Here is a 22199-nt window from a genome sequence, read left to right on the forward strand (position 1 = left end):
AAATGGGGCGGAATGTTGGTCACTTGGGGTCAATCAAAGGCAGGAAAAAGAAAAAACAAGCTAGAGGCTTGGGTCAACATCGACAAAGTTGTCCCTTGATAAAGAGTGAAAAATGCATGTGTAATGTCTTTAAAAATTAAGTGCCTAACGGATACAGAAAAACATTCTTAGCCAACATTACAGTGTAGAAAAACCCCTCCGTAAACCTGGTCTGGCCAGACACCTCAGTTTTCCCGCGAAAACGCCTTCTCGTAGGGGGTCAGACCACCTAAACGGAGGGGGCGGCACCGAGCGAGGCTTGAGTCTGTTGCCGTGAGGCGCCGAGGGAGGCTGCTCAATCTCCCCTGTAGGTGCGCAGTGGCGTCTCCCGGAGGCGGGGCCATACATGAGCGCCTCTGTGATTGGTGGCGCACAGCCGAGGGCGTGGACGACAGTGCCGCTGGCGCGAAATCTAGGCCCAGCCCCCGCGGTTTCGGGACACTAGCCTCCGGGTGCGTCTGGGACCCCTGCGCGTCTCGAAGGTGGCCGCGCTTCCCCAGAAGCAGCTAGAGGGCGGGGCGGTGCGGCGAGGTGTCCAGCGCGGGTGTCTGTACTGTGGGGAAGGGGAAGGTCGGAGGCGGACGCGGCGTGAGCCTCCCTTTTCGTTGCGCAGGTACCCCGAGCACCATGTCGTCTCCGGCGTCCACCCCGAGCCGCCGCGGCAGCCGGCGCGGACGAATCACTCCCGCGCAGACGCGTAAGTCCCTTCCCGTGGGTCCGGCTCGCCGCATTACCCTGGCTTCTCTTCTGGCCTTTTCCCGCCACCCTGGTCTGTGCGCAGGGCCCCGCGGGTTTCAGTTTCGGAGCGGTGTCTTTAAGTCTTGGCATGGAGTAAGATGTGCGGACTGCGAGCCCTTTGCCCGGTGTTCTGCCAGTTCTAGTGTGCAGGCACTTTGTTTGTGAGGCAGGCAGCGCTGGGCCTTCATTTCCACCCTTGCCAAGCTGTTTTTTATTTGTAAATATGTCCATGCCCATTTGTCTCCTTTTTGCTTGGTTTGTTGCTTGTTCCCAAAAGATTTGATGGGACTCGAGGAAGACCAAACGTGAGAATTAATGGCCATCTTTTCTGTTTTGTATGTCACAAGCTCGAAGTGAGGATGCCAGGTCATCACCGTATCAGAGACGTAGAGGCGAAGATTCTACCTCTACAGGAGAGCTGCAGCCTATGCCGACCTCGCCTGGAGCTGACCTGCAGAGCCCTGCCGCTCAGGACACGTTATTTTCCAGCCCCGCTCAGATACATTCTTCAAGTGTGTTTCTGGCGTTCTAAGTTATACTGTGGTTAATATATGATGATGCTTCTGCTGGTCAGATGTGCTGGTTTGTTAATGGGTGGTTAATGTATGTTCAGCAAGAGTACAGAGATAGTAGGTGTTAGGGCTTCGTGAGCAGAGAAAGAAAGTTTTGGTGCTTTTTTCCTAGAAGGTTTAATAGTCCTGGGATCTTCATCACTTCAGGTTGCAAGGAACGTTATTTGCTATTGTGTTTAGATGACTTAGATCAACCAATAACATGCTCTAGTTTTTGATTTGATAGGCTACCAGAATTTTATTGTAGATTGTCAAACTTTGTTTTTGTAGCAATCCCCCTTGACTTTGACGTTAGTTCACCACTGACATACGGCACTCCCAGCTCTCGGGTAGAGGGAACCCCAAGGAGTGCTATTAGAGGCACGCCTGTGAGGCAGAGGCCTGACCTGGGGTCTGCTCGGAAAGGCCTGCAGGTGGATTTGCAGTCCGATGTGGTGAGTACACAGTACGGTTTTCCGATAGAGGTTTTGGGGGACATGGGATGGGTAATTCCCCATTAACATTGTTCTATCGTGTTTTTGTGTATAGCCAGCAACAGAAGATATGGTGGCGAGTGAGCAGTCTCTAGGCCAAAAGCTTGTGATTTGGGGAACAGATGTAAATGTAGCAACATGCAAAGAAAATTTTCAGGTAAGCTGTACTTTAATATGGCTCTGAAAGTGCTGGGAGAAAGAGTTTATGAACTATATCTAAGTAGCCATAACACTTGGCTGTATAGGAATACATATGCCTCCAAATAGTGATGGGCTCATAATTTTTTGCATTTTGAGTAGTTGCTTATTCCTAAATGCATCAGATTTCATGTTTTTCTCTCTACATCAAGAGGTTCCTTCAGCGTTTTATTGACCCTCTGGCTAAAGAAGAAGAAAATATTGGCATAGATATTACGGAACCTCTGTACATGCAGCGACTTGGGGAGGTAATCAAATAGTCTTATAAATTCAAATTATGTATTTTAAAACAGCAGAGAGCAGAGCATAACTTGTCTTCTTTTCTAGATTAATGTCATTGGGGAGCCATTTTTAAATGTAAACTGTGAACACATAAAATCATTTGACAAAAATCTATACAGACAGCTCATCTGCTACCCACAGGTAAGAATTTGATTTTGACCTTGATGAACTACAGTAAACATCCAGAATATCTAGAGGATGTTTTAATAGCTGAATTTCATGGGTCTCCAAAATGGGCTTCCAGAGCACAAAAACTTAAGAAAATCATGTTTCTTCTCCTTTAAGATGAACATTTTTCTCATACTTTTACATTTCCAAAATAGGGATATGTATTATTGTTAGTGGCGTGTCATAGTTTAATTGGCAATATAAGCTTTAGGTCAGATTTTATTGAAGTATCAGCTATGTTGATTTTTTCTTTTTAACGTTCATTTATTATTGAGAGAGCACGAGCATGAGAGGGGCAGAAAGTGGGGGAGACACAGAATCCAAAGCAGGCTCCGAGCCATCAGCGCAGAGCCTGATGCAGGGCTCAACTCATAAACCGCAAGATCATGACCTGAGCCAAAGTTGAACGCTTAACCAGCTGAGCTGCCCAGGCGCCCCTGAGCTATATTGATTATGATTGTAGGTTTGGGGCAAGCTGACTTGGTTTTTGGTCAAGTTCTCTAGCCTCTCAGAGGCTGATTTTTCACCTGTAAAATGGAAAACAAATGTTAACAAATTTGAATGCGGTAATTACGATTTATTTATTCTGGTATCGTTATGGGGAAAAAAATAAGACACAAAAGTTTAAAATCCTTTTGTTACTAATTAAAAGCCTAAGACGTGGCAGTACATTGTGAAGATTTCATATGCGTGGTCACACTTAACCCAAATGAGAATATGCAAAGGTGAGATAGCTCAGTCTCAATGTACCCGAGGTTTTGTAAAATGCATGTTGTGATTATATACAGGTGATATTTTTGGATTATGCCATGTGTTTGTTTTTATATTGCCAATATGAAATGGTCTATTTTTTGTATTTAATTTTAAGATGGAAATATAAACATACCTTTGTTTCTATGTATTTTTTTCTATGTATTATAGGAAGTTATCCCAACCTTTGACATGGCTGTCAATGAGATCTTCTTTGACCGTTACCCTGACTCAATCTTAGAACATCAGATTCAAGTAAGACCATTCAACGCACTGAAGACAAAAAATATGAGAAACCTGAATCCAGAAGGTAACGTTTTTAATAAGAAAACACATAAACAAAATCTTATTTCACTATCAAGGAACTTTAAAAGAGTTGGTGTATGTGATAGTGATGATAATGGATTATAAATTGACTATATGGCAGATTCATTTACCTTATACACCTTTGAACCCACTGTACCTTTTTTTAACTTAACTGAAATTATATAAAAAATGTTATAATTCTTGACATCTATCTTAAGAAGAACTTGCCCAAATTATACACCTTTGAACCCACTGTACCTTTTTTTAACTTAACTGAAATTACATAAAAAATGTTATAACTCTTGACAACTGTCTGTCTTAAGAAGAACTTGCCCAAATATAATAATTTCACAGTTACTAAGTAAGCACTTTTTTCAAAATCACTGTAGAAAACAAATGTAAAATATGATCCCTGCCTTGGAACTTAAGAAAGAAATCTAGTTTGGAAAGTAATAAAAGAAAAATGTAGAACAGGAGATCAGTGCAGGAGATGTCTCAGCTGAGGGAGGGCAGGAGTTCTAGGCCCAGGTGGAAAGAGTTCACGTTGAGAGAGAAATTTGGGTTACAGTAAGGATTTGGAAAGCAAGCATGAAGGAATTCACGACACAGCACAAAGGGGGATGTAGGCAGAAGTGAACCAGAGCTGAGCATGAATAGCAAATGCTGGCTGAAGCAGGGAGTTAATGTTTGTGTGAGGGCTGGAAAGCCTGGGTCCTGAAGAACTTGGAATTCCAATTTAATACAGATTTTTACTCCAAAGTCAATAGGGAGCTATTGATACTTTTTCAGGAGAAAGCAAGAAGGCTTTTGCACTCTTGAGAAGTTTATGGTGGGTCGGTCTGGTGTGCAAGCTATGTTGAAATTCAGTTAGGAGATGTTAACAGTAGCTCCAGTGTGGAACAGCAGGGTCCTAAGCTGGACAGTGGCCATTGGAGTGAAAATACAGGACAAATATAGCGTTTGCCATGTGTGAAAATTGAGGTGTATAAAGTATGGAGAATGAGTAAATACCCCTGTAGGTGAACGTGCAAAAGACACAAATATCGGTAAAAGAAAATACAACGGCCAATAAGCAAGCAAGTGTTGGAATTCACTATTGATTAAAGGAATATATATACATATATGTGTGTATCATGAAATTGGTTCCTGACCTCACTGCTATGATCGGCCATTCAGTGGAGACGCAGAAGGAAGTAGGAGACTGTTTGAGTAAGAGTGCTACAGTTAAGTTTCCAGAGGCAGAGCGCTGGTACATGAAGAATTCGGGGTAAGATAGAAGATTATCACAGTTTTGGAGGAAGAGGAATTGCCAGATACTCAACTAATTTCAAAAGTGTTCTAACTTCTACGTTTATTTGTGTAACTAGTTACAGAGGTTACTTGTTAAGGTAAAGGGATTGGTGGGGAGACAAGAAAGGAAGATTTGTAAGTAGGTGGAAGGGAGGACTGGGCCAAGTGCAAAAGACCTCATGAATCATCAGTAAGTACTGGAAGGCTAAAACAATCTACACGGCCAGCAGTGGCTGACTATAGGCTGAGTTCTATTGACTACAGATAACAGTGTAACTCATTTGGAACCACCAGTGGGAATTAGTTGGGTAAAAGTTTTGCCAGGGAAGGCCCAAATTGTAGAGGAACCAGGAACAAGAGTGAAAAATATTCTGTATAAAAGCTTTCTTGTATAAACGGCAGTAAAGATTGCCTAGGTTTTATAGTGCTTATTACTGCAACGTACTGTTCTTATTAAGCTTGATGTATGCAGGCTGTTAATCTTCAACAACTTCATAAGGTAGGTGCCATCCTCACTGCCATCTGTAGATAGGCACAGAGTGGCTAAGGATATCCTCAAGGTCACACAGGTTCTCAGTCCTGATCATCTGGCTCCAGGGCCCATGCTTTTCACATAAAATGACACAGCAGGACTTCTACAGATACAGTGAGTGAGGTGGGGGGCCGTGGCACAAAGGAGGCAAAAGTGTAAACCTTCTAATCCAAAACCGGGAGGTGGAGCAGAACAAGAGGCAGACGAGCAGGGACGTGGTAGAGGCCTGTTGGAGACGGGGCCCTGGGACATAGGGCCAGAGGTCCATCAGAGTAGAGAAGAAGGAAGACAACACAGGAAGGGCATCCCAAGCCAGACCTGAGGGTACCCAGTGAAACATTTGTGCCTTGGCCACAGCACCTGTCTGTGACCCCAGCCATCCCCAGCTACCTCTGCATCTCCCAGTAGCATTCTCCTGGGCTTCACAGCATGCCCACACCTGCCCTGGCAGGCGTATAGCTCAGGGAAGACCACGTCTGGCTGGGCTGTGGACAGTGGCTGATGGACAAGCTGATCTCTCTCCCCAACCCCTTGCAGACATCGACCAGCTCATCGCCATCAGTGGCATGGTAATCAGGACATCCCAGCTGATTCCAGAGATGCAAGAAGCTTTCTTCCAGTGCCAAGTGTGCGCCCACACAACCCGGGTGGAGATTGACCGTGGTCGCATCGCTGAGCCCTCCGTCTGTGAGCGTTGCCACACCACCCACAGCATGGCACTGATCCATAATCGCTCGGTGTTCTCCGACAAGCAGATGGTGTGTGCTTTCTTGGGGCCCTGGGAGGCCCCTTTGGCATGTTTGTTCTACATCTCTGGATCCTCAAAAAGCCAAATTTAACATGTCCGTTAGTAAGGCTCTAAAACCTGGCTTCCTAAATGGAATCCAGCTATTTCATTCCTTCTTTGACACTAGATTTTGTTACAGGGCTTTGGGCCGGGTACTTGAAACTTAAGCCTTCAGCTTTGGGATGGCAGTGTTCCAAGATCAGTAAAAACCGGGCTCGTGGCTGGCTCGGTCAGTAGAGCATGTGACTCTTGATCTCAGTGTTATAAGTTTGAGCCCCATGTTGGGTGTACAGGTTACTTAAAAAATCTTTTTTAAAAGATTGGTAAACATTATTTGGTTTGATTTTGTCATTTTTCGGCTGTGCCAGTGGTACAGAATGAATTGACAGGTTTTCTAAAGTTTTTCTCACAGATTTTATTATAAAGGAAGTTTGGCCTTTTGCCTCTTTAATCCTAGACATTTTAAGGTGAAGTTATTAAGATGACTTAGAAATAAGTAGGAAAAGGCAAAATAATTTATTTGCTACCATTATGATTGTGTAAAGGCACACACAGGGTCAAGGACTGTTTTTTTGTTGTTGTTGTTACAATATTTAAACAACTTTTAAAAATTTAAGTAGAGAATGTGTTCAAAATACTACAAAAGGTAATTTCCTGTATGGGGAGTCAGTGAGAAAAATATTAGCCAATGTGAAAAAGTGTTCAACTTTTTACTAACCAAAGAATTGAAAATTAAGATAGAAATGTTTAATGTTGGTGAATATTGGTAAATCTTTAATATAAGCAAATATACCTCAACTCAATGCCAGCGTGGTGCTGAGTTGGAGATAAAAATTTGGCAACCCTGCTCCCTAGGTGCTTTAGTATAGTATTCTTAGAATGCTTTAAAGATTCCCAAACTGACTTGAAATAAAACCTTTAATATCTTAGAGTAGTCTCTAAACTCTGTGGCCCAACATCACCACAACACACTTTTTGTACCCACAGACCTCAATAACAGCGTCTCAACCATTTCCTTATACAACCATTTCCTTCCTCAGCCAAGCATAAGTTTGCCTCAGGACCTTTGCAGTGAATGTTCTTACCATTCAGAACACGTGGCTTCCTCTCTAACATCCTTACACCTCTGCCTAGAGGTTGCTTGATCTGAGAAAGGCCTTCCCTAGCCTTGCTTTACAAAAAGCATCTCTTCACCCCCACCACCTGTGCTCCTTATTCTGTATTTTCTTCTGTCTGTTGGATTTGTCACTGTCAGATGTTACGTACTCACTTGTGTGTTTGTGTATTGTCTGTCCTCCACTCTGAGGGAGGGAACTTCACTCACTGCAGTCTCCAGTACCTAGAACCAGGGTCCAGCACATGGCAGGTACTCAGCCAATACCTCTTAGATGAGTAACTAGGCAAGTATTTGTGACTAGGAGAGATGCACAGAAGTGCTTAACCATGAATCTGAAAAGTGTACTTCTCCACCTAGGAAATCTATTAGAAGTAATTTCTCAAAACATAACTAGAAATATAGGCAGACATTTAAACCAAGAAATATCGACTACAACCTTGAAATGGCAAAAAAAAAAAATGGTGACAAGTCACCAGACACTTCCCCCAATTTGGGTAATGTGTAAATAAACAATATCCTTCCAAAAATGTGATCGTGTCACATGAAAAGCTTTTAAGAAAATGTTAGCTATCTGGAGATAAAAGCAAAGAATGGTGTTTTAAAAACAAACACGGTAAACATCAAAAGTAGTTATCTCTAAGTAAGACTGGCAGTTTTGTGCAAATTATGCTTGTCATTTGTTGAGATTTCGGTTTCCACTGCTCTTTCAGATCAAACTTCAAGAGTCTCCTGAAGATATGCCTGCAGGGCAGACGCCTCACACCGTCATCCTTTTTGCTCACAATGATCTTGTTGACAAGGTTCAGCCTGGAGACAGAGTGAACGTTACAGGTAAGAACGTAAATTGTATTAATGAGAGAAGTCTTGTTTTTTTTTGTTTTTGTTTTTTTGACACTTTTTAGTCCTCTGGCTTGGTCCTGCCTGCAGGAGTCATTCGAGTCTTGAGGAAATGAGTCATGCTTTAATCACCTTTCTACCTAGCAGGATAGAACCTTTCCAGTCATTGTCCTTGCAGTTGCTTGCTTTTGACATCTCTGTGTTCCAGAGCTGTGAGTGTATTTTGACTTGATAGTGTTGGTGTCTTGAGAAAACGGCTCAGACAAGGCTGGTGTTGCTAAGATTGAAATCATACGAGCAGTTCCAGGAAGCGGCACTCACCAACTCTGGAATTTTAAGTAATTTGCTACTTATTTCCCAAATGCACAGCCAAGGGTTAACACTCACCTGTCATGGAGAAGAATGGGTCAGAGCACTTTGCTTCCACGCGCGAGTCACGTGGTATTTTTGGAGGGAGTGGACTCTGAGACTTGCAGATCACTGTAGCTGAGGTTCTAATTTGTGGCACAGGGCTCCTCCCCTCTTCTGGCCACGAGAGTGGTGTGTCACTGCGCCACGCACACATGCCAGTTTTTCTCTGCTTCCGAGCAGCATGAGCGCCTGGTTTCTCAAAGGGGGTGTGTTTGGACAGCAAGCACAGTTCTTCATTGAGGGCATTGAGGGGACTAAGTCCAGGGAGTGGCCGTGGCTCCCAGGGCAGCCTCTTGGTTGTATTCAGTGAGTTAGGACTTCTCATCCCGTGTCTCCCGGTATGAAGCCCAGCATTGTCCCTGGCAACCTGTTAACAATGTGGACGACTAGTTCTGCCCCTACTGCTTTGAAATCTTTGGTAAAGTATTTAGTCTGCTATTTTAATTTCCTCAACCACCAAGTGGAATTAATGTGATGATATAGGTGAACGTATTGCGGGGGGGGTGGTTCTGTGGAAAGCACCGTATGAATGTAAAGTAAGTATTATTTGTGCTGTTCTAAGGCAGTGAATCCCTGCAAGCACCAGTAGAGATAACTAGACCACTTTAAATCATCATCCATCCCTAATCTGGCTTGCCTGAAGAAGGGTGTGTAGTCTCAGAATACTGCATTTAAATTGGTTTTTACGTCTTGAAAACGAATCATGTGACCTGCTAATAAACAGAAGGACCAGCAATCTACGGAGGCTTGTCGTGAAGGCTGTTAGTAGAGGGCACAGATGCTTGCTCCTCAAGCAGCAGGAAAGTGGATTGTCCCGGAGTCCAAGCCTTCTAGCTTGAAAGTCAAGAAACATAAACAGATCTATCAGGTTGGGAAACACTTTTTTTTTTTTTTTTTATACGTTTATTTATTTTTGATAGAGACAGAGCACAAGTGAGGGAGGGGCAGAGAGAGGGAGTCACAGAATCCGAAGCAGGCTCCAGGCTCTGAGCTGTCAGCACAGAGCCTGACACAGGGCTCAAACTCACAAACCATGAGATCATGACCTGAGCTGTAGTTGGATCCTTAACCAACTGAGCCACCCAGGCACCCTGGGAAACACTTCTTAAAGAACAAATGAGTTGGTATGTTTGAAGCGCTGATTGTTCATTTACCTCTCATGTTCTTAAATTATATTTAAGAAGCACACTGGGGCATGGCCATTCACCTAGAAACACTTTTATTTTTCCTTTATCATATCTTCACCTTTGACTCCGTAGGCTGTCATGTCTAAGTAATTTTTGAGTAATTTGTAAAAGAGCTTTTAGGATTTCCTTTCTTTCCAAATTTTTGGTACAGGATTTTAGGACTTTGTTCTAAATAATCGTACTTTGTCAAATAATTATTAAGCAGATTCAGTACACTAAGCTTAAGAGAAATGAAAATAACTATTTCAGAATACTATTTACAGAACACAGCCATCAGCCAGCATTGTGTTAAAAGCAAAATAATTTCATTTAATCTCAGGATGATTGTATGCAGTGGTTATACTCAGGTGCTCAAGGTCATAGAGCTAACAGTCACAGATGAACACATTTTATTTTTGGGTCTGCTTTTTTCAAAAACCTGTGTTCTTCCCAACTTGCCTTGCCCCCTTCAGTGGGGAGCTTTGTAGCAAAGGCCTGAGCCCTTGATTCTAGGAGGGCCGCGAAGGCAGTGTGCATGGAGGCTCACTTCCCCTGCCAGCCGTCAGATCTCTTCAGTGCTCCCTGTTGTCCATGCTGGTTTATGAGCCATTGAGGAGAAGATAAAAGCAGGTGTCTTGGTTGTGTCCTCAGGCATCTATCGAGCTGTTCCTATTCGAGTCAACTCACATGTGAGTAATGTGAAGTCTGTCTACAAAACCCACATTGATGTCATTCACTATCGGAAAACTGATGCAAAACGTCTACATGGCCTTGATGAAGAAGCAGAGCAGAAACTGTTTTCAGAGAAGCGTGTGGAGTTGCTTAAGGAACTTTCCAGAAAACCAGACATTTATGAGAGACTTGCTTCAGCCTTGGCTCCAAGCATTTATGAACACGAAGATATAAAGAAGGTAACAATGGATTTTTAACTTTGATCAGGATTTGTAGTTCTTTGAGATCAAAAGGTATAAACATCCCCCCTGCCCCTCAGCCCATAAAGGATAAGAGTTGTTGCCTGTTCCACAGAGCAGGTGCTCGCAGTCTGATTTAGTTATGGGTCGACAAGAATCACAGCATCATTGTCCATTTCCTCATATCTATGTTGAACTTGGATGTTTCTCAACATAACCAGATGGGGTCAGAAGAGGGATTTGCATGGCCACTATTCTGGCACAGTGGTGTGTGCTTCTATACGAATTGGTTAGTGATCATTTAAAGCACCGTTGTGTCGTTTCCACCTTCCTTTAATTTCTTACTTGTAATTTTTGTATTCACAGAGTAAGAAAATCCCACTAACGCTTATACTGGATCTCAGTTACTATGTAGTAAGTGAATGTTTAACATGTTTGTTTAGGGAATCTTGCTTCAGCTCTTTGGTGGAACAAGAAAGGATTTTAGTCACACAGGCAGAGGCAAATTTCGTGCTGAGATCAACATCCTGCTGTGTGGTGACCCTGGTACCAGCAAGTCTCAGCTGCTGCAGTATGTGTACAATCTGGTCCCCAGGGGCCAGTACACGTCTGGGAAAGGCTCCAGTGCAGTTGGCCTCACCGCATACGTGATGAAAGACCCTGAGACGAGGCAGCTTGTCTTGCAGACTGGTGCCCTTGTCCTGAGTGACAATGGTATCTGCTGTATTGATGAGTTTGACAAGATGAATGAAAGTACGAGATCAGTACTACACGAAGTCATGGAACAGCAGACTCTTTCCATTGCAAAGGTGAGGCCCGTCCTGCATGCTTAACGTGGGTACACTTAGAAATCTAGAACTTTGGGAAACTCGTGAATACTTTCCAGTACTTTTCCTGCTAGGTGTCAGCTAAATGCTTTTGAAAAAGTATTTTCCGCAAGATCATCTTTTGTTTGCTGTACTGGCTCACTAATGTGTGGAATTCGTAGAACTTGAGTTTGTCCAAAATGTCCTGCAAGGGGTTTAGTTTGTGACAAAAATGCAGTTACGGCTTGCATTTATCTAAAACTCCGTTCTTGGCGTGAGTCTGAGGATGGGATTGTCCCAGGTGGATCTGCTGACGTCACCCTTACAAGGTGCTGTTGCATGGCTGTTGGTGACAGTGGATACATGGCAGAGGGCGTGCCAGCGGAAGATCGCTCACACTGTTCCTGCCAGCGTTAGGGTGAAGCTTCTAACTGCACTGTTTTCTCTGACAGGCTGGGATTATTTGCCAGCTCAATGCACGCACGTCTATCCTGGCAGCAGCAAATCCTATTGAGTCTCAATGGAATCCTAAAAAAACTACCATTGAAAATATCCAGCTGCCTCACACATTATTATCAAGGTATGAGAACATAAAAGAGATGTCCTTACTTTGCTCATTTGTAGAATTTTCAGGGTGAGATAAAATAATAGGGGCGCCTGGGTGGCTCAGTCGGTGAAGCGTCCAACTCTTGATTTCAGTTCAGGTCATGATCCCAGGGTTATGGGATCGAGCCCCGCATTGGGCTCTGCACTGAGCATGGAGCCTGCTTAGGATTGTCTTTCCTGTCCCTCTGCCCCTCTCCCCACCTTGTGTTTACTCTCTCTCTAAATAAATAATAATAATAGTAATAGTAATAATAATAATAATAATAATAGCATTCAGCAGCTACTAGTATCAAATTCTTCATTCTAATGCAGAGTTTTCTAATATGGTTGGTCAGGGTTTTCGTGGCAAGGACTGTGCTTCTCTACTCAGCTGTGAGTGGCATCTTAACATTGAAACTGTTGGGACATTTCACCTTGACGTCACTCAAGATACCTGTCCATCAGTCACTGCTCATCTCAGTCTTAAAGCCACTATAGAATATTAAGTACAGGGAACGGTGCTTCACATGACAGATAAGGTTCTGAAAAATTAAATTTGTGAAAGTGGAGTTCTGTGGTCCATGCTTTTTCTCAACCCCATTACTACAAGTATTGATGTATTTCATAAATGGATTTTGAGATTTTAATTACTCAACTTTTTTTTTTAAGTTTATTTATTTATTTGGGGGAAGGGTACAAGAGGAGAGAAAATCCCAAGCAAGCCCTGTACTGTCAGTGCAGAGCCCGATGTGGGGCTTGAACCCACAAATTGTGAGATTATGACCTCAGCCAAAATCAGGAGTCGGACCTTTAACCAACTGAGCCACCCAGGTGCCCCTAGACTTTTTTTTCTAACCAAAGTTGTTTTGTTCTGTTTGTTTTGCATTTTCCTTTAAATCTTCCAGTCTTCCAAATTACCATAACATTTCCCTTGGAGGAATCGTACTTCTTTGACTAGGCTATTTGGTGACAAGCCTTTTCCTGGGCAGAGCTAAGGGCCAGAAGAACAGGCACCTGCTGGGGCCAGAACAGGGAGAAGGGGTTGAACTGAAGGCTCACCGGACCACGGGACAGCAGACCCTTAACTGTCCCTTGGCAACCCTGACTACATGCGCACACGCTCTGCGTGTCTACGTGGCTCAGAAACAAATTTAAATTTGTGGGTACGTTGGTGTCCCGAGCAGGAAAACAGGTTTTTTTCACAATATTTTCTCAGGTTTGATTTGATCTTCCTCATGCTGGACCCTCAGGACGAAGCATACGACAGGCGTCTGGCTCACCATCTTGTGTCTCTGTACTACCAGAGTGAGGAACAAGTGGAAGAGGAGTTCATGGACATGGCAGTGCTGAAGGACTACATCGCTTACGCCCACGGAGCGGTCGTGCCTCGGCTGAGCCAGGAAGCCAGCCAGGCTCTCATCGAGGTAACACAGGTCCCTGTTAAAACCCTGAAAATGTGTCTGTTGAGCTGGTAGCCGGTTGCATCAATGGAATTGGCTGGTCATCCCCTTTAAAACAGTAATTTAGTTAATGACATACTATTTTCTATAACTCATTTTTTCTCCTGTGTTGCAAAATTAACTTTTCTAAAGGTAAAAGGGGGGAAAGGATTCATTTGTATATGTTGTAAAACCTTTCTGTAATTAAATATTTGTGAGCACATTGAATTTAAGATCAGAATACCTGATTTGAAGTACAAGAGATGCTGCTTACTAACTTTGTAACTCTGGAGAAGTCATCTAATTTCTCTGAGCTTCCATTTGCTTGTTTCTAAAACATAAAATGAATTGCAAGTATCTGATGTTCACTTTTCGGTGTCCTTTCACATGTATACAATGCATAATGATAGATAAGTTATTTATGATATTAGGAAAGTTCCTCGTGCTTTGATGGCCTGTATATCCTAAACCCCCGAAAAATGCTTCAATGAAAGTTATAAGCGATGCATAATTTTCCATTTGTATCATATACTTGAGGGTTGCTCAAAAAGAAATAAAATTATGTCATAAAAATGTGAGTTTAATACGACTCACCTTTGTAACATTATCCCAGTAGTCTGCCCGCCTTGCTCATTAAACGAACCCTCAGCAGGGGTGTAAATCAGAGAAGGTGCCTTGAGCATCTTTTTCAGACAGGCACCCTGATTAGTCCTCTGCTGTAATTGTGGCCTGCGCTTTACCCCCAGTACACTGTGTCCCCTGAGTGCCAACCCTTAGGCACCCCACTGCCCGCTCCCATTCTTCACCCTTCACAGCTACGTCAGATACCACCTTTTTGCTGAGCTAGCTTCAAGGGCCATGGCTAGATCTGACTTTAATTCCCCTCGGTGCTGCACCTGGCAGCTGGTAGTTTATTTAACAGAATATTAACTGTTCAAAGTTCAACCATGAAAGTAATTTTACTGTTAAAAGGAGTTTTGGGTTTTTTTTTCCTGTCTATACTAGGCTTATGTAGACATGAGAAAGATTGGCAGCAGCCGAGGAATGGTTTCCGCATACCCTCGACAGCTGGAGTCATTAATTCGGTTAGCAGAAGCCCATGCTAAAGTACGATTTTCAAACAAAGTTGAAGCAATTGATGTTGAAGAAGCAAAGCGCCTCCATCGGGAAGCTCTAAAGCAGTCTGCCACCGACCCCCGGACGGGCATTGTGGACATCTCCATTCTAACTACAGGTCTGTGTGCACTGAGCGTACACGTAATTAGTATTTCACATTTGAGCTAACAAATTGCTCGAAGCAGCAGGGGTTCTTAACCTTTTTCAGAACAGGGCCTCTTTTGAGAATGTATTAGAAATTGTGAGAAAAATATACGCTAACTTCTGAGAAAAAAATGCACTAGCACATGTGCATGCACACAGTGTTGTATCTAATTTCACAGGGATTCTGTTCTGTAGGCACCTGTGTTAGCCCATTTTAAAGAAGTAATTCGTTTCTTAATGAGCACTGCTTGCCTTTCAGATTATATGGACTGTGTTTTAGTGGAAACTAGCGGCTACTCACTTATAGAAAATTGGAAAAAACAGAGAATTCAGAACTCACAATGTTGAATATATTTTGGCATTCACCCAGCTGTCCCCTAACCTTTTTGTGGCAATACTACTAAAATACTTATGGAAATTTGAAATATTTCACTTCCCTGTAGCAGAAATATTTTCATTAATTTCTTTTAAATCAGGAATGAGTGCCACCTCTCGTAAACGGAAAGAAGAATTAGCTGAAGCATTGAAAAGACTTATTTTGTCTAAGGGCAAAACACCAGCTCTAAAATATCAGCAACTTTTTGAAGATATCCGTGGACAATCTGACATAGTAAGTGTTTAATTTTTTGCTTAATAGAGTTTTTCTTTTTTTTCTTTAATACTGCTTTTAGGGTTTTTTTTTAACTTTTTTTCTTAAATGTAGATATGATATTTTAAAAAGTAAAATCATCCATAAACCCATCAAGAAATAATCATAAAATTTATGCCTATTCCATCGTTTACTTAACCAGTTGTCGGACATTTAGGATGTTTGCAGTGTTTTGCTATTGTACATAGTGTTAACAGCCTTGCATCTTAATTTAATGATGAAATGCTCAGGTTCCCTGATGTAAGTAGAGTTGAGTTGTCCAGTGAAAAGAACTCCAGGGTCCAAGTCCAGCCCTTTGCCTGCTTTCATCATGCTTCTTCACTTGTGTATCTTCGGCTACATTGGCACCACAGGGGCAGAGTTGAGTAATTTCTACATTATATGGGCAGATGTCAAGCCTGTGTATTGCCATCTGGCCCTCTACGGGAAATAGTTGCCCATCCTGAGTTAGAACCTAAGGAATGTAGGGGCACCTGGGTGGCTCAGTTGGTTAAGCATCAGACTCTTGGTTTTGGCTCAGGTCATGATCTCATGGTTCGTGGAGCCTGCTTGGGATTCTCTCCCTCTCTCTCTGCCCCTTCCCTGCTCGCTCTGTCTCTCAAAAAGTAAAATTTTTTTAAAAATTTTTAAAAAAGAAAAAAGAACCTAAGGAATGTATACAGCCATCAGAAAGGAAAGAGACTAGTAATTCTTCAACATTGAAATCATTGTAGGGGTTCCTGGTGGCTCAATCAGATAAGCATCCGACTTTGATTCAGGTCATGATCTCAGGGCTCAAGAGTTCAAACCCCGCGTCAAGCTTTATGCTGACAGTTTAGAGCCTGGAGCCTGCTTTGGAATCTGTGTCTCCTTCTCTGCCCCTCCCCCACTCAATCTCTCCCTCTCTCTCAAAAATAAACATTTAAGGGGCACCTGGGTGGCTCAGTCGGTTGAGCGTCCGACTTTGGCTCAGGTCATGATTTCATGGCTTGTGAGTTCGAGCCCCACATCGGGCTCTGTGCTGACAGCTCAGAGCCTGGAGCCTGCTTCGGATTCTGTGTCTCTCTCTGCTCCTTTTCTTTTTGTTTTTTTTTTTTCTTTTTTTTTTTTTTTATTAAATTTTTTTTTTTTAACGTTTATTTTTGAGACAGAGAGAGACAGAGCATGAACGGGGGAGGGGTAGAGAGAGAGGGAGGCACAGAATCGGAAGAAGGCTCCAGGCTCTGAGCCATCAGCCCAGAGCCCGACGCGGGGCTCGAACTCGCGGACCGCGAGATCGTGACCTGAGCTGAAGTCGGACACTTAACCGACTGAGCCACCCAGGCGCCCCCCTCTCTCTCTGCTCCTAACCCACTCGCATTCTGTCTTTGTCTCCCTCAAAAATAAACATTAAAAATAAATAAATAAATGAATGAATGAATAAATAAAGAAAAGACATTAAAAAAAATTGAAATCATTGTATCTCTACAGGTAAGGAGTACTTGACATGTAAAATAATTGTTTTCATCTCTTCCCCAAAGGCAATTACCAAAGATATGTTTGAAGAAGCCCTGCGTGCCTTGGCTGATGACGACTTCTTGACAGTAACTGGCAAAACCGTCCGCTTGCTCTGAAGCTCTCCGGGACAGCGCTGTTTGTGGCTTGTCTGCACTTGGTCGTTGCACTTGCTTGCATATGTGTACAGCATAGGGGCCAGTCAGCTGCCACTGGTGGAAATAGATTCCTTAAAGTCATCTTTTTGGCTCCATAAAAATTTTCTAACCTGGATTCAGTTTTCATAGTGAAGTGTGTGTTTTCGCTTGTTTAACATTATAAGTAAAATTTCTGTGCCAATTGACAAACGTACAGTAAAAGTTATTGTAAGTGCCATTATTATAGCACCAGGATTTTTAATCTGTATTTATGTATATCACAGGATGTCAGTGCTGGATTTCCTAAGGGAATCAGGGAATATGCTTGAGGTTTTTGCAATATGAGATAAAACTTAGCCAGGGCATATCATTCAGTGTAAGGTAATGAAGGACCAGAGCCTTTCTCCCTGTTAAAACTCTCAAGTGTCATTCCTTCCAGAGGCTTGTTCTCATGGCTCCCATAAGACAAAAAAAAATAAGATGGTTGGAAATGGTTAGGTTCTAGGTTAATTTCTACTTTATCCTAATCTGTAAACTTTTTCCTAAATAAATGATTAAGTAATACTGGGTTACCTGGTATAATTTTTCATCAAGAAAAAAAGCTTTAATAAACACTCTATTCATGGAAATTCATGATAGTGCTTTAGAAGTCATAAAAGAAATCCCTATGATATAAGTTCTGTTGTATTTAAAATTGATTTCAATCCTCACAGGCATTCTTACAAAACCACCATAAGCTGAAGTCTTATATGGAAATAGGATTATAATAAATATTCCATGAAAAACCTAAATTGTTGTATGAGTAGGCCTTCTTTTTATAATGTAGGATCAACATTCACTAATACAGAATGCAAAGAAAATGATAGGTCCAAATGAATGGTTAAATAGCATTAAAATGTTAACCTTGGAATGATATTTAGAGGCCTTTTTTTTTTTTTTTTTGCAGGGTCTACAAATAATCTTATTGAAACTAAACAACACAACAGGCTTCTTAGAGTGGGGGCCACCCTTCTCAAGCCATTTCCCACACTCTTAAAAGCACAGAGCTTGCACAGTTAGGGATTAAAAAAAATCATTTAGAAGTAGAAACAGACTCTGCCCCAATGTCATGGACTAGACTATTTACAAACTTTCACCTTTTAAGTATTCTTTTATGGTTGATCTCTCCCTTCTGTCCCTACCCAGGGGCTCCAGTACCTTCCCTTGACCGATCTTGAAGGGATGGGTATACTTAGGGAAAGGGGTGGTGGGCTCCTTACAGCTATTGGCACCAGCCCTTGGGGGGAGGGGGGACGGGGCTCTGGGGGAAAGACTTCGTTGCAGTGGGGAGGAATCAGCCCAACCCTGGGTGGAGGGAGAATTCTACACCAGTCCCATCTTCTACGAACAGCTGGCCAACCGCCCATCCATCTGGGAGTGGGAACATGAGCAGGTGGGCAGGAAGAATCAGGCTTGCCCTGCCCCCCAACCTCTGTCCAACACAGGAGTCGTCAAGGTAGCAAACACAGCGGTAAGGGAAATGAGGGCAAGAAGTTCCCACTTGAATACAATTCCCACAGCCCAGGGGCTGGAGGAAGGCAGATGTTGCTTGTAAAGTGCAGCAGCCCCCAGCAGGGCTGGGCCCTGGGCCAGCCTGGAAGAAAGCAGACCAGGCAAGGGTGCAGGAATGAGGCGTCACCGACCGGCATATGCCCTGCCGTGCTCCTTGTAGGGATTGCTGGGGAAGGTGGGCTGGTGACTCCGCCATTAGCCCTCGCCAGACACCGGCCACCTCTTGTCCACTTACAAACCAACACCCAGCCAACGTCGCAGGACCGCCCGGCTCGCGACTGAAGGTTCCCGGCCAATGCGGTTTATTCGGGGTCGTGGCCCCAGCTTACGTTCCTTAATGGAAGCCGCTCCTCGAGCCTGGGGGTTTCTTCCTGGGGTAGGGAGCGCTTACCCCTGCCACTCCCCAGGCCCACGCCTCACAGAGGATCCCAGGAAAATCCACGTGGACGCGGGGAGGATCCCGCTTCACGAGGCCCTGAGGAAGCTGGTTCTTATGTACCCGCCTCGGCTTGGCCCGCTTCTGCCCGTTCCCGGTGACGACTGTCTCCTGGTGAGCCGTTCCCCTTCCTCATCACAGAACTCGGAGCCGAGGCGCCTAAATGCGAAAGGGGACCGGACGCGGCCTCGCGGCCGCACCAAACCTTGCTCAGCGACTGCCGACCCCGCGCCTCCGCCTCCACCCCCCGCAGCCGAGGCCAAGGGCCTCGGGCCCCGGGCTTTGGAGCCGCCGGTGCGCAGGTCAGGGCCGTCGCATGGCGAACCCCGCCGCCGCTTCCCTCCCGTGGCCGCGGCCTGCCCCGCCGCCGCTTCCCTCCCACGGCCTTGCCTCCCACGGCCGGCCTCCGCCACGGCCTCGGCTCCGGGTGCTTTCGCGCCGCCTTCCGCCCGGAGGCCATTTCCCTCCAACTTGTTTTTGTGAGTCGGCCTTCTTATTTGTGCTGCTCTTGCCAGGTTTGCAAAACACCTCGTATGTTGAAGGAGGCAGTGGTCAGGCTGGGGCGTCACCACAGGATCCAGGTCGACCGCCCGCCAAGTGACTTTCCTAGTGAGGTTTCCTCAAGGAATTCACCTGTGTGGGACACCCTTTTGTATGCAATCCTCATCCACTCCGTAGGCTCGATCTTTTAGAGATGAAGGAAGCAAGAAGCCTTATCTCTCGCCTGAAGACACAAAGCAAGAGATGAAGCTGCAATTACAGTCAAGGCTTCAGACTTTCCAAATTTCGCTTTCTGTAACTATGCCACACTCTGGCTATTATTACTCAGGTGTGGAACGGCTCAGGGCTTTTGGACATGCGGCTTACACTTCTCAAACCGGGCGGAGAAGTTTCCCCCGTGCCCGTCATGCCATACGTACGTCTTAAATGTTTTACTGAGAAGCTTGAATCTCTTAAACTGTGTTCTTGTAACCACGTGTTATTCAGACTAGAAGTGTTTTATTCACGTCCCTTGAGTTACTCAGAGATGACTGGTTCTTAGGCTGTATTTGAGCTCGCCACTGACATGCTGTAAATAGCATACATCATCATTATGGAAACTACATTATGTAGAGTTTTGTGAGGCAGTTACCTGAAAGCAGTAGCAAACTGTCCTATGGCCACTGAGAAAGAGCTCTTGACTTTTTCCCTAAATTGCATACAGAATAAAGTCACAAAGAAATGAGTCCCTTGCACAAATATAAACTAATTAAAAACGTTACATTGCTGCCACTACGTAGCTAGAAATCAAGGTTCATAAAGTTCCAGAGCTGATTCCTTTATTCATTTCTGTAGAGTTAGAATCGGTATAGGAAATGAAGGCAGGTTCTTTCTCCAAATTCTTAGCCTACAGCAATGACTAGAATACTGGAAGTCATATTTGAAATCGAATAATGTGTATTCAATTGATGAGTTAATGTGTATTGAATAATGTGTGTACCCTGAAATTGCTTGCGAAATAATGTATACTCAAATAGTTGTTGACTTAACGTTTTTCTCCCTGGAGTTTATACATTAGTGATTTTTTTTCTAAACCTTGTCATTCAATACCAAGATGGAAATTATATGCAATGTAAATGAAATATATTCATAGTTTGATTTTAAGGGAATTTTAGTTGAACGAAAATGTGGATATCCTGTTGCTGGCTGGTTCCATCATAGTTAATTTAAGTTTATTTCAGTGAATTTCTTGTTCACATCTATGACTTTCCAATGGTCTGTAGGTCTCTGAAAGCAGGAATGGCGACAACCTCTGTGCAACGCTTACCAGAGGACATTCTCGAAATCCGTGAACTCTTAGGATGTAGAGTGGAAGAATAAGAGGATGTGCTAAATTAGAGCTCTGCCCCCCTGAATTCTGACAGGTGCTCCTGGGAGGTGTGCCTCATGACTCAGCTGCAGCACATCATACCCCTCAGGAGTATGGGGAAGGAAAGGTCGAGAAACGCTGCCTTGGACTGAAGAGCGTCTTCTTTTTATATCAGATGGTTTAAGAGAGCACAGGCTGCCAGGCTCAAATCCTGGCCTACGGTTAACTGCCAACGTGCGGTGCATAGGACACTAGCGCCATAAATGCTCAGTACTGTTACTGTGAACAAAATAAGGACAATGTGGGTTTTTCTAACTAGGACAATACAGTTTCAGCTTAATTCCTATGAATGTGTGTGTGTGTGTGTATTTTTTTTTTAAACATGACAGTACAATATATTCCACTTGAATTCTCTCTGATTTTGACCCTGGAAGATATCCAAACTTGCTGGTTAGAGTGGCTTTATTTCATTTATGCAAATATACACGTGCCATTCTCCTTCCATTATACATCATAAATATAACCAATTCCATCCAAAGGAGTCAAAATTTAATAAGAATGAAGAAATCAGAACTTAATGACTCTTAGCACACAGGTCAGGACATATTTCCTTTAAGAGAGTGCTGTTACTTACTGAATCTAAGATAATTTCTTAAAATGCCTCTGCAATCCAATTTTTAAAACTTCTTGAAATAAATTTCAGATTTACACAAAAGTTGTAAGAATAGTAAAAATAATTCCTATATATTCTTCACTCAAATTCCTTTAATGTTAACATATTCTAAAGTCTGCTTTTATCATTCTCTATAAATGTTTTTTTAATCATTTGAGAGTAAGTTACAGAGAGGATGCCTCTTTACCTCTAAAAACCTCCTAAAAACCACATATATCCTAAAAACAATGACATTGCCTCATGTAACCTCAGAACAATTTCATAACATAATTTTAAAAATGAATACTGTAGGGGCACCTGGGTGGCTCAGTCAGTTAAGCGTCTGACTCTCCATCTCGGCTCAGGTCCTGACCTCACAGGAGTTCGAACCCTGCATTAGGCTCTGCGCTGGCAGCACGGAGCCTGCTTGGGATCTTCTCTCTCTCTCTCTCTCTCTCTCTCTCTCTCTCTCTCCGTCTCTCCTGCTTGCTCGCTTTCTGTCTCTCAAAGTAAATAAACTTTAAAAATAAATAAATAATAAACATGAACACTATTACCTAATCTACAAATGTTTAAATTTCATCAGTTGTCACAATCATGTTTTTCGGAGTAAAAGTAAAAAATACCTATTTCTGTTACAGGTTCATAAGTTGTATTTCCTTTTAATGTCTCATCTCCTTCAGTCTGGAGTATTCCTCGGTTATTTCTCTTTTCAAAACCTTGACATTTTTAAAGAGTACAAACCCGTTCTTTTTAAAATGCCCCTCAATTTGTGTTTGTCTGAC

The 22199-nt window shown here is 43.3% G+C and overlaps 1 protein-coding gene across 2 annotated transcripts; it reads left to right on the forward strand.

The window, feature by feature from the left end:
* Positions 1-401: 401 nt before the first annotated feature.
* On the forward strand, positions 402-17490 carry MCM4 (minichromosome maintenance complex component 4). 2 transcript variants are annotated; one of them, XM_042924107.1, is made up of 17 exons: positions 402-491; positions 653-736; positions 1125-1289; positions 1620-1783; positions 1878-1979; positions 2173-2268; positions 2348-2443; positions 3392-3530; positions 5886-6106; positions 7963-8083; positions 10318-10577; positions 11021-11386; positions 11836-11963; positions 13185-13392; positions 14413-14641; positions 15144-15277; positions 16816-17490. In XM_042924107.1, exons 2-17 carry the CDS (start codon positions 667-669, stop codon positions 16906-16908), a joined length of 2592 nt encoding a protein of 863 aa, XP_042780041.1. In that variant the 5' UTR covers positions 402-491; positions 653-666; the 3' UTR covers positions 16909-17490. The 2 variants fall into 2 exon arrangements, with proteins under 2 accessions (XP_042780041.1, XP_042780040.1); XM_042924106.1 differs by having other exon boundaries at positions 462-521.
* Positions 17491-22199: the final 4709 nt, after the last annotated feature.

This window comes from Panthera leo, chromosome F2 (genome assembly GCF_018350215.1).
Source record: "Panthera leo isolate Ple1 chromosome F2, P.leo_Ple1_pat1.1, whole genome shotgun sequence".
Taxonomy (NCBI): Eukaryota; Metazoa; Chordata; class Mammalia; order Carnivora; family Felidae; genus Panthera; species Panthera leo.